The 12,334-nt window shown below is 46.9% G+C and overlaps 2 protein-coding genes across 19 annotated transcripts in view; both read right to left on the reverse strand.

Moving 5' to 3' along the window:
- The window catches only part of STRADA (STE20 related adaptor alpha), a 29,686-nt gene extending 28,943 nt beyond the window's left edge, over positions 1 to 743 (reverse strand). For 2 of the 13 annotated variants that reach the window (XM_068996732.1, XM_068996740.1), the window contains exons 1-2: positions 684 to 743; positions 264 to 319 (exon numbers count right to left, since the gene is read on the reverse strand). In XM_068996732.1, the coding sequence (XP_068852833.1) occupies positions 264 to 275 (12 nt within the window). In that variant the 5' untranslated portion in view covers positions 276 to 319; positions 684 to 743. Of the gene's footprint in view, positions 1 to 239; positions 320 to 402; positions 556 to 624 lie in introns of those variants that run through there. The other 11 variants (XM_068996727.1, XM_068996739.1, XM_068996731.1 and 8 more) reach the window with 10 other exon arrangements.
- Positions 744 to 1,844: 1,101 nt separating this feature from the next.
- Positions 1,845 to 12,300, reverse strand: CCDC47 (coiled-coil domain containing 47). Of its 6 annotated transcripts, XR_011146725.1 has the most exons (14): positions 10,599 to 11,153; positions 9,809 to 10,074; positions 9,580 to 9,687; positions 8,568 to 8,742; positions 8,260 to 8,381; positions 7,647 to 7,712; positions 6,802 to 6,903; positions 5,849 to 5,959; positions 5,473 to 5,558; positions 4,685 to 4,743; positions 4,053 to 4,162; positions 3,713 to 3,880; positions 2,631 to 3,434; positions 1,845 to 2,546 (listed from the first exon to the last, which is right to left on the reverse strand). XR_011146725.1 is itself a non-coding variant. In XM_068996749.1 (13 exons), the coding sequence occupies exons 2-13, from the start codon at positions 10,067 to 10,069 to the stop codon at positions 3,354 to 3,356; spliced, it is 1,449 nt and encodes a 482-aa protein (XP_068852850.1). In that variant the 5' UTR covers positions 10,070 to 10,074; positions 12,214 to 12,300; the 3' UTR covers positions 1,845 to 3,353. The 6 variants fall into 6 exon arrangements, 5 of the variants coding, with proteins under 5 accessions (XP_068852850.1, XP_068852849.1, XP_068852851.1 ...); XM_068996749.1 differs by lacking the exon at positions 10,599 to 11,153 and adding an exon at positions 12,214 to 12,300 and having other exon boundaries at positions 1,845 to 3,434; XM_068996748.1 differs by lacking the exon at positions 10,599 to 11,153 and adding an exon at positions 12,012 to 12,091 and having other exon boundaries at positions 1,845 to 3,434.
- Positions 12,301 to 12,334: the final 34 nt, after the last annotated feature.

Genomic DNA, 12,334 nt, shown 5'->3' on the forward strand with positions numbered 1-12,334 from the left:
TACAAAGCGCACTACAGCCCCTCTGCACCACACCCCAAGGAGATAGACGTGTATGTGCGCGCAATAGAGGCTTTAGTACAGGGTTTTTGACCAGCGCTGGTTGCACACCGACCCAGGTCCTGTACTCAGCCCTACAATCAGTTTTCCCTTATAGTGCTCTCCAGGCCCGGCCACTCTGCACAAGCGCAAGGCTCGTTCTATCGAGACACGAGGGAAGCTGTAAGGTCTTCAACACTCACCCTAATGCGCTCGGGTTTACTTACAAGGAAAGACATGGATCCGCCGCTGTGGGACACACGCAGCAGAAAGGGCAGGACACCTGCGGGCACAGGGGCGCGTCACCCCCTCGGCGAGCACCGCCCGCCGCCCTCATCCCCCGGCACCCCCACGGCCCTCACCTACCCGCGGCCCGGCAGCCGCGGCCCGGGACGGCCCCGGAGAAGCAGTAACCCCGGTGAGCACCACCCGGTGCCCCCACAAAGCATCGACACCCCCGAACTCCCGCCGGGCCCGGCAGTCCCAGGAGGGTCCCAGGAGGGCCCCAGAAGAGCGGTAACTCCGGCGAGAACTGCCCGGAGCCCCCCCAAAGCAGCGACACCGCCGAACACCCTCGGGGTCCCTCACCCGCGTGGGGCCCGAGCTGCCCCCGCAAAGCCCCGACCCCTCACGGACCCCTCACGGACCCCTCAGGCTGCGGCCGCCGCTCACCGGCGGGAGACGCTGCGTGTGACGTCAGCGCGCCGACACCTGAGGCGCGGGCGCGCTCGCGTGACGTCACCACCGAAGGTCCCGCGAGCGGCGGGAAAGGAGCCGGCGCCATGTTGGTTCCCTCAGAGGGGCCGAGAGAGCACAGCACCACGTCCTGTGCTCTGGCCACATCAACCCGCGTAGCACTGCGGGCCGAGGCGGGGGCTGGAAAGAGGTCCAGTGGAAAAGAGCTGGCAGTGCTGATTGACAGGCAGCTGAACGTGAGCCCAGGTGGGCGAGAAGGCCAGTGGCACCTGGCTTGTCAAAATGTGTGGTCAGCAGGGCCAGGGCAGGGATTGTACCCCTGTGCCGGGCACTGGTGAGAGTGCTGTGTCCACTTCTGGTCCCCTCACTTTAAAGTATCTTTTTAAAAAGATACTGAGGGGCTGGAGTGTGTCCAGAGAAGAGAATAGAACTGGGGAAGGGGCTGGAGCATCAGGAGCAGCTCAGCCTGGAGCAAAGGCAGCTCAGGGGGGACCTTGTGGCTCTGCACAGCTCCCTGACAGGAGGGAGCAGCCAGGGGGGGATCAGGCTCTGCTCCCAGGGAACAGGGACAGGAGGAGAGGAAAAGGCCTCAGGCTGGGCCAGGGGAGGTTCAGGTTGGACATCAGCAGGAATTTCTTCACATAAAGGGTTCTTAAACATTGGAAGGGGCTGCCCAGGGAGCTGGTGGAGTCCCTATCTCTGGAGGTGTCCAAGGAAGGCCTGGACATGGCACTCAGGGCTCTGGGCTGGGTGACAAGGGGGGGGATCAGGCACAGGTTGAATCATCTGGGAGGTCTTGTCCAAACTAATCAATCCTGTGATTGATTGGATCCCTCAGAGAGTGGCCAAGGCTGTGCCCTCAACAGGGACCCTGCTCTGTCCATTTGCAATGCAAAACCCTGAGGGCAGATTGTCCATCTGCCCCCAACCCAGCCTGCACGAGGGGAGACACCTTCCTCCAGCCCTCCCCCAGCAGGAACTACTTCCACCACAGAACAGCACAGGTAGCAGCACCAGCTCCTCCTTGCGTTTAAAACCTACACCAAAACTCACCCAGGACAAAGGAGGCTTTGAGATTCTAGTAAATGAAAGGAATGCTGAAACGAGCCAAGTAAAGCAGGAGTGTTTCAATTATATTTTACTCTTCATTAGATTGTTCATTTCAATGTTTGTATTACAAAATTAGCTGCCATGGCCCACAACTGGATGGGACTTCAGGAAAGCTGTCCACTTACTTAAAAGAGCACAAACTAGTATTTCCTTTCAAAGAACTCTGTGAAACAATAACATATTAATCTTTAAAGCTAAATAGTGCTAAAATTTCACATAATCTACATTAGTTTTGGTTTTAAATAATTTTACCAACCATTATAAAATTAATGTATTTGCATGTACCAGGTTACAGACATTTGCATTTCAATCAGGGTGAAGTATCCTATGCTGGAACAAAAAGTTTAAGCAATTGCTGTTTCAACAGCAGCTAATTCTTATTGCCTCAGAACCAAGTTTCCACAAAGTATTAAACAAGAACACACAGGACACTGTTTCCCCACAAAACTGATAAAAGTCTGTTACAAGCAATAATAAAATGCCTTCTGGACAGGAAGCATTTATAAAATGCAGAGCTCTCCCAGCGAAGTGCTTGCACAGGGCATTCACTTCATTCTTCCCATTTAGATTCCAAACCCTGAAGTGATCACTGACCAGATGAAGAGGACAAGTATCCTCTGAAACATTTTCACTGGCTTGGGGAGATTGGCAGTTGCAGGTACTCCACTAGATCTGGCTCCTGGCTGAAGTGAACTGGGCAGCAGCTGCTGAGATCAGGAGAGAAGGGGTTGAGGCAAATTTGAACAGTTAAATATACTGAAGGAAAGCTGGCTGAGTTGCTAACTCACCATGCACTCACTCCTGAAGGAACACTATGCTGACATCACAGACTTCACATTGTGTTAAGTTTGCAGCATCCAAACACACAAGTAGGAAAGTGTCCATGTATTCCATTCCCTTGGTTCTGACCATCTCTGTGTTACACACATAAGCCAGTCATGCCCACAGGTGACCTAATACTGCTTCAGGCCATCGTAAAAAAAAAAAATGAAGATAAAAAATCTTCTACTTCTATTAGAACTTCTATTCTGCTGGGCTTAAATCCCTGAAGAATCCATACTGTGTATGGAAGGCTCTAAGTGTTGTGCCTTGATGCAAATAAATGCAAGTAAATGTTTATTGTGCAGTTTTCCTCCCCCTAAGTTTTTCCCCTTTCCCTCACAATGACTAAAATCAAAGTTTAAAACCAAAGCATGAATATGTTACCAGCACACATGGACAGGTTTACAATCTTCTGTTTTTAAAGAAAAAATGACAAAAAGCATTCAAGAATATTGCAATTTTTTTTTAAACAGACAAGTAGTGAAACTTTGTACCACCTGGAACAGAACTGCCAAGACAAAGCTCTCCACACATTTTGCTGTAATACTTAAATAAGTAACACCAATGCAAGAACTTCTCTCTTAATGGTTACTAGTGTTCAAGGAATCAGAGGATTATGGAGTTACGTAGGTCTTTGTACCCTGGGAATAACAATTGCACAGGTGGCACCAAGATGCTTCTCATGACAATCACATGGCTTTCACTTTGATTTGCTTCATCTTCATCTGCTTCTTCTCAAGCTTCTTCTGCTCACGCCGCAGAGCAGCTTCCTGTAGGCAAGGACAGGGATCTGAATAAACACGGGTGATCTCTTCAAAGAGCAAGCAGATCATTTCAGAGCCAAACAACAAAGCCCTCCAGCACTGGGTTCACATCTCACCGGGAGCCTTCATGTGTTTCAGAAAGCAGCAGCAAATACCCTGACAGTTGTCTGCCCTCCAGCAAATAGAAATCAAAGTTGCCACTGCTACAATGCCTACGGGCAGCCCTGGAGATCTCCTAGGAGGGATCTGCCAGCAGCCTGTACCACTGTGGACATCCACCTCACCTCCAGCCGACGCTGCTTCTCAGGATCTTCTTCATTCATGATTCGCTCCTTCTCCGCCCGTTTCTTCTCCTCTCGGCGGGACTGGGCAGCCTCCTGTCTCTGCACGTGGGTCAGCTTGAGGAAGTTCTCTTCCACCCGAGCCCTGTTCTTGTCAGCTTTTTGTTTACCCTTTGCACAGAGAAAAGCAAATGCAGTTTGTACTGATTTCCCCATGAGCAGGATGCAGGATCTCTACCAGTCATACAAGAAACAGAAGGATCCAGTGGATCCATAAGGATCCAGTGGTAATGGTTCCAATTTCACACAATGTTCAGAAGACAGCAAACCAGACACTACTTACTTCTCTGTTCAGCCGGAACTTCTTTGCTTTGTCAATGGAGTAGATAACCATGCTCATCAGAGGCAGCAGAGACTCCATGTCCTTTGGGGAAGTGTTGCCTGAACCAGGCACTGAAATAAAGAGTTCCTTGTTCATTCAGACAGACTGGCAGTACTTGTCTACTTGCTGTGATGCTCTTCCCTTATGGCTCACACTGTTCATGAAATAAAGATGCTCTTATCCTACTCTCTAGGAAGCTTCATTTGGAGCTATGGGATTGAATTTTGAAGAGATTTGATGATCTATTCTTTTCTAGAATAGATTCCCAACAAACTACTTCTACTTCAAACCAGGGTAAACCAATTGAGCCTGCGCAAGTTCAAACTGCAAGGCTTGTGGTTTTTAAAGCCACCCCAAGAGAGAAGAGTGTGAGCTGAGGTCAATAACAGCAAGACTGAGTGTCCTGTTATCACAACAGTATGCTGCTTGCTCCGCAGTGTATTGCTGCCTTCTGTTTATCAATCAATGATCCTTCTGCATGCACTGAAGTAATTTATCACACATTATCTTCCACAGGTGACAGATCATGAGCATGTGACTTACACAAATAAAGCCCAACACTCCCCCAGACACACAGACAACAGTTCTCTTACCATTAAATGTAAACAGAAGTGTCTTTTTCGTTTCGGGCAGTTTTGTAAGCTGGCCCTCCCTGGAGGAAAGAAACAAATGTTTGGAATGAGTGAAGAAAAATACAAAGTAACTACCATTGGCTGGAAAAACCTCATCAAAACCCAAAAGACTCTTGGAAAGTACTTCAATAAAATAAACATTAAAAGCCTGACTATAACCCAAACTTAAGTTTCAAACTATTCAGATTCCTGAAGTGTTTTACCCAAGAGCCTGCAGAGGAAAGGCATGAGTGTGGAAACATACAGCACCCAGCCCCTCTGACTGTCAAGAGGGCATCTGAGTACTACGAAGGCCTGTATATTTTTAATTACATTCAGCTTCACACATCCCCTTGTTGTTTATACCACTGAAGATCTCTAAATATTTTGGGAGAACAAAATATTTTCTCAAGAGTTTAAGTATTCACTGCCCCAAATCCCACAGTATTCTAATGTGAAAATCTAAGGCCTACATTTCACAGATCCTCCACAATTTTAGTACAAGGTACACACATAAGCTGTCTTATAATTAAATCAAAATATGTTTCTTTATGTTCATTTATTTATATGCCTGTGAGCATAATACACTCTTGCAAAAACCTATGTGGTAATTCAGATAAGATACATCACCCACCACTTGGCAGTTCTGAAGCAGCCCTTGAAAGTACCTCTGGACTAGGAGGCTCAGGGAAACAGGAGAGATGCTGCCTCTGTGTATTGCTAAAGCACAGCTGAGAATCAGCCTGAACAGAGCTCTGCTTTATACGTACTCTTGCATAAGTTTTGGACCGGAGAACTGGTCCGAGAATTGGACAGACTCAATCTTGTCAGCGTAGTGTGTGAGGAAATGGATCATCTGAAAGAAAAACGGGGATTAGTTTTTCCCAACACCAATCCATATGGGTTTGCCAGGTTCCCTGCCCATGGCAAGGGGCTGGAACTGGATGATTTTTAAGGCCCCTTGCAGCCAAAACCATTCTATGGTTCTGTATGTCACTCAGGAAATTGCTGTGCTCAGCTTGCCACAGTGACACTGATAAAGATGTGAACTTTTTCCTTTAACTTTTCCTTTTAACTTTTTAGAACATACAAGCTGTAAATGCCAGGATTACCAAGGAGTATTTGTATTAATTCATTCAAGTATACCTTAGCGTCCATCATTCCCTCTGTGACCTCTCCCATCTCTGACAAAATAGCCAGCGAATCTGGAAGCCCATATTTTGCACCAGACTTAGGTTTATCACTGCAGAATTCACTCTGTTTCAAAGAGAACAATGAGAAAGAAAAATAAACACAAGCCTGTAAGTATCTTATCCGACTGAACTGTTCTGGAACAGTGGGATCCCTAAAAGAACCTGAAAAGAAACAACAAAAAATACACTCAGTCACGCAGCCTGGCTGGGGACATTTCAAACAAAGTAAAGCACACAGCATCAACAGTCTTTAAGTTACTATTTTCCTTCAGAAATCAGCACTTTAAGGAAGAAGATAAAACAATTCTAATACATCCATGCTGGAGTGTTCAAATTGAATTAAGGCATTTTGCTTACATTGTTTGATAACAGAACAAAAACTGGCATCCTACCAACCACACTTCATGCTGTTACTTGAGAGAAAAGATTTGCAAAGCAGTGCTTGTTATCACTGGATTCTTTGCAAGCTCTGCAATTCTTTTCAGGGCTTGAACATATGGGAAGTTTTAATTTCAGATCATGTAAAAACAGATGATTTGAACCTAAATTTTCCACATCACATATCACTAATTAAGTTTACTTTTCAATCCTTGAAGAAGTCTTTTGTGCAAATTAAATGAGGTGAAGTCACATTCATGTATGCTGACAAAATACTGCAGCCTCTCCTAAACCAACTGTAGCCCAAAAGAAAGGTGCAAGCTGCTTTCCACTGCCTCTTTCCCTGCAGATCTGACACGGGGAGCACTTCTGATGTTTGATTCCATTAGACTTTTATCTGTAGATGAAAATGTCTTTTCCCCACAAATTCCAACAGGTCACTCACAGGTTTTCAGCTGTTCCCAAGAAAACAATGAATATGCAGATAAATTCTTATATGCTATTATTTATCAATGTGCATGTACATACCAGGTCCTGCATCTCTTTCTGAAGTCTCACCAGTGCTTTTCTGGTTCCAACAGCAAACACATACGTATCCATATCTTCATCATTCATTGTCACTTTTATTTGCTGTGAAACAAAGTTATTAGCCCTGGTCAGATTTCAATGTTTGTCTGACACTTTGATTCCTAAGAACAAGAACTAAGCAAGGAGAGACACACCTAAGAAAAAGGTGGTTGATTTAAAGCTTTTCAGTGTGTCTTAAAGTAAGGGAGCTTCTTAATTAGACTGAGCACACAATTCAGTATTGTGCTGTAATGACGGTGATTAGAACAGCAGAATTGTAAAACTAATTTGCAATTAATTATTTTTAATAGAATAAGTAAATACAATTATAGATGCATGGAAAGAGTATTCACAATGCACACAGTGTTCTTCCAAATGTAACCTCTCTTGGCACTTATGCTCTCTAAGACCAAGGAGGAAAGCAAAAAGTAACATTAAGAATATAATATCCAGACCAACATATGGGTTAAGCAGTCCTGTTCCGGCAGACTGAACAGACAGACAATCACTAAGTATTTCAAATTGTAAAACCACTTTTTATCAAGATGAGGTCTTGAATCATGATAGACTGCTCACAAAACCATTCAAAGGATAAAATCCACAGATAAAGCAACTTCCAGTCATCAGCAGTTTGCATTTCACAGGCAGGAAAGAAATACAAACAATTCTTTGAGGTTGTTTCAACAGTTACTGAACTAGGAGATATGGAATACTACAGAAATCACCTGGAACAATCGAAAGGGGCAGAGCAGAACCAAAGGAATACAACAGTTTGTCAGAGCTAATCTGAAGGGCTGAGCACTCACCACTTGGTCCGACGCCGGCCTCATCATGCGCGCCAGGACGTTCAGCAGGTCCTGTCTCTTGAGAAACTAAATACACAAGGTGGTAAGCACAGAAAACAGCTGAATAGACAACAGTAAAAAATTCTTTCCTAATATCTGAGTTTTCCCTCTGTGACCAGTACAGCTCAAAAGCAGGCCCACTTTCTGCACTGGAAGAGTTTCTCAGGGTTTTGTTCCCTCAAGTCAGAAGATGAACTGTGGGACTGTTCCATCTGAGGTGCAGAGTATTTGTCTTTGCTGTACCTCATTGGAATTCCTGTTGGTCCATTTATCCCTGTAAGTGGCAGATGGGCTCTTCAGCCTACAGTTACCTCTGTTCACACTACACCTCTGGTTTCTATACTCTTTCTGCAAGCACTTGCTCTTTGGTGCCAGCTTTACAGGCCAGAATACAGCTCTGTACAGACCTCCAGATGACCAGTTTTCCCTCATGTGTGTTATTCAGAACTCTGTATCTGCATGTGAGCACAAATGCCAAGCTGGGATTCCTTGCTGCTCACACAGGAATGGAAAAGCCTCTAGAACCTGACAACTGGTGACACGTAAACAGCACCACAAACTCCCTCATTCTTACCTTTAACTGGATGAGCATTCCTTCACAGCACACCCTTCCAGAGCACCACAAGTTATATATGTGTTCATTTTCTTGATTTAGTTTCCCAGTGCTTGTAGCTTCTTTATTAGTGCCATCATCCCCTGAGGAAAAACAACAGCGACAGAGAACTGCAATCTAAACTCACAAACTGAGACACCACAGTTCAGCAGAAGGCTTGGAGCTCACGATACCCCAGCACAGAGAAGGATTCTCTACAGCCTAAATGCCAGTCTAAACCCAGCTTTATTCAAATACTAAAATTGGATCCGTGTCATTATGGAACTCACCAACAAGAGCAAAGTTACTTTCTAGCAGCTCCCTGTGAGTGTTGAACCAAGCATGAGCCAGGCGGTTGTTTTTGTTCTTCCCAATGATGTAGTTCATGATGTAAGCCAGGAGACCTGTTACCATCAGGATCTCCATGTAGTAACTCTCCCAGCTGTTTTGAAGGTGAGCAGGGACCTGTGTAAGGGAACAGAAACTGTGATTTACATATTGAACGAGTGGATTTTATACACATGAAAATTTGGGAAACACAGAATACTGGAGAAGCTCCATCCCCAACACAGCAATAAGCTAACGAGAGAGCTAAGCCTACGTAAGACACTTGGGTTACTGGGGCACAGTAATCATACAGGAAACAACTGATAACAGCATTCCCAAAATACCTGCTTAATACAAACACAGCATCACTTCCAAGTGAGCCTGGGCTAGCACACATCCCTCAGAGTAAGCAGCCCAGCACTTCAATTCACCGAGCATTTGGGCTTGATGCCCTGCCCATCACAGCATTATGTGATGATAACTTCTTTGGAAATCCAAACTAACACCCAGTGCCCAGGAACATTCTCATCATGCCACACACAGCCACAGACTCCACGGGGGAGCAGGGAAGCCATCCTGACCTTGCCACCTCAGAGGCTAAGTAGCCATTCTGCTATCACTGTACCACCCTTGAGTCACAAAAGTACCCAAACCTTAATTTTCACTGCCAAGGTCAGCTATAATACCTAAAAAGAGATCTCAGGGGTAACAAAAATGCAGACCTTGAGTACCTGATCGTTCTGTGAAAGACTATTTTGGGAGGCAAAAAGGTGATGCAGCATGGGCAGAGAGATTGGCTTCAAAAACCAACAGAGTTGACAAGTTCTAGTCTGACACTTAAGCCATAAATAAGCTAAAAACACACTGTGTTCATTGTAAGTGCATATTAGTACTTCAGTGACATTTCTGGTGTACTGTCTTAAGAAAATAAGTGATGAAACTCCAAATAGAAACTGGATCAACAGTTATACGTACATTAACTATTGTTATGGGGTCTTTATTTTTGCTATGAGATGCATCTGGTTTCTCTTCATACCCTTCAAACTCCTCATCATCATATGGTTCACTTTCAGTGTCACCTTCCTAAAGGACAAAATTACAAACAGTATGAAAATCCAAAGCCCAGCAAGTAAAATCCTAAAAGAGAAAGAAAGGTGCAGAGACACTATTAGAAAACACATAGAGGAAGGGGACAAGGTCGTACCTGTGTGTCTGCATCATCAAAGTCTTCCTGATTTTCATCCTGACCTTCAAGCTCTACAGTGGCTTCTTCTTCATCGTCTTCTGTAGTGATGATCCTCTGAGGAGACTCTGTGACTGTATCTTCATTCACATCTTCAAATTCAGCAAAGTCATTATCATCATATTCCAAAATGTCATCTCCATCCTCAAATTCATCATACTTTGCCAAAGAAAAGCTCCACGGAATGAACAGGACAGCGATAAAAATATATAAGTGCTTCATTTTCACTGGAAAAAAGAATTAAATCAATCATTGCAAAAAGGCCTTGTCCATTCCGTTACATCACACCTCCAGTAATCCCCAACACAAAATGCACAATTGGAAAACACTACAAGAGTCAGACCAGAGAGAGAAATAAACCCCTGTCTGATCCTGCCATCTTCTCTATAAAGAAAGTGACTACTGCTACAAGAACAAAATAACTCTGGAGGTTCTGAACTCTGTTGCTTGTGGCAGCAGCAAATTCACATCTGGCCACACTGTTCAAATGAGCTGAGAAGGAAAGCAGGGATGTTCTGCTACAAAACTGACTCTCCAATAGCATCTCTCAGCTAGCTCTGCCAGCTCACTTCCAAGACCACATTCTGTGTCTACAGTTGTTATTAATTAGCAATTAGGCACAGTCAGAGCATTTAAAGTGTAACAGCAGCAGTATGTATTGCACTACTCCCCAGAACAATAGAGTAAGCGGGCTCACGAGCCCAGAGCTCCCCCCACACCAGCCAGGAACCTGCAGAGTTTGTCAGTTCACCTTTTTTTGCCCTCAGCTTCCTGCCTCTTCTGCTTGAGTTCAAAACAGTCCCAACCTCCCATTCAGGTTGGGGGGACCTTCTCCAGGGTCCAAAAAAGGCAGCAATAACCCCCCAGCTGCACTCCACAACCAGACACAGAGGATCAGCTGCATCGGGCTCTGCTGTCAGGCTCATTTTACTCCCTCCCGCAACCAGATCTGAGTGGGAACCTGAATGTTAATCAGAGTGTTCTCTTACAAACTTAGAATAGAAATGATTTGTTTCTAAATTTGACCAGCATTCCTCTGAGTGCCTCATGCAGGGAACCCACTGCTATGCATGACAAGGATGACTAAAATAAACACCTTTGTCAAAGACTCCTCACTTCAGCAAAAACCTGCACAGAATGTGTTTACAGAACCTTAATCAGGATGGGCAGTTCAGCAAGGCCGAGCCCAGGAATTTGGAACACTGTGTGAGAACCTCACAATTTTATGTGAATTTAAGCAGAAAAAAAGCCAAAATACTATTTAGATAGGACAGAATTTGCACTCAGAGGTTAAAAACGACAGGACAACAGAGTCACCTGCTTGACCACACTCTAACAGTTTCACAGTAAGAATTCCAAGACTATTTGAGAACATCCACTTTCAGAATTGAAGACAATTTCAGAATTGACAACTCCAATCAGCTTCATGCAAAATAAAACTCTGCAGCCAATTCGAAGGATACAGTTGAACCGGAGGTAGGTGAGAGCTGGAGCAGCCCCTTAACTCAGCAGTCTGTCAGAATGGGTTCCAAGTACAAATTCCAGGAAGTGGACTATCCTCAGCAGGCCCTCCACGACCCACACGCTACCGACTTTCCCTCGCAACCGATTCATTCTCCGATCTCCACACCGGCTGCCCAGACCCCACTGGCAAGAGAAACCACTTCAAACAATCCGAAGGCAAACGCTGCTGCTGCTGCTCCCTGTGCTGAACATTCAGCAGCTTGGGGCTTGCTCAGTAGATCTCGAGCCTAGACCCGAGCTCAGCGGCAGATTTTGGAGAAGCGCCCGTCCCCAGCAGGTCGGGCCCTCACCGTGACCCCCGCCCAAAGCGGGAACACCACCGCAGGTGTTTGTTATCCCGCCGCTCCAGGGACGTTCCCAGTTCCTTCCCGGAACACGAATCAAGGTCAACAAGATAAAATCAGGGATCTGCCGCCCCCGGGGCGGTGCCCAGACCCCCCGGCCCCACCGCCAGCTCTTCCCGCCCCGCGGGGCGCAGCACAGGCCCCGCACGGCCGGTGACCTCCGCGCGAGGCTGCCCCTCCAGGGGGCACCGCCGGTACCGAGCTCCCTGGAGGCGGCGAGCCCCGCCCGGCCGCCCGGGGGGGTGGGAGCGGGGTGTCCCGTCCCGGCGGGGCCGCAGGGGCCGGGGTCGCGTTACCTGAGTCACGGGCCCGGCCCCCACCCTCCGCTCCGCGCCCGCCGTGCCGGGGCGCATGCGCAGTGCCGGCCCCGCCGCATGTGCGGAGGTGTGCGGGTACACACGCGCGGGCGAGCCCAGCCCTGCGGCGCGGGAACCACCCGCGCCACAACCGGGAACCGCCCAGGAGCCAGCGCGGTCCCGGGGCCGCCGGTGACGTTACCCTCTCCAGGTTTCGCTCCCGGTTTTCCCGCTCCCGCCTTTGCCCGGTCCCACCGCCCTCAGTCCCCGCTGCTTCACTTGCAGGCGGTGCGCGTGCGCCGGGGGGGCGCGCGGCCGCCACG

The sequence above is a fragment of the Aphelocoma coerulescens genome, chromosome 27 (genome assembly GCF_041296385.1).
Source record: "Aphelocoma coerulescens isolate FSJ_1873_10779 chromosome 27, UR_Acoe_1.0, whole genome shotgun sequence".
Lineage (NCBI taxonomy): Eukaryota > Metazoa > Chordata > Aves > Passeriformes > Corvidae > Aphelocoma > Aphelocoma coerulescens.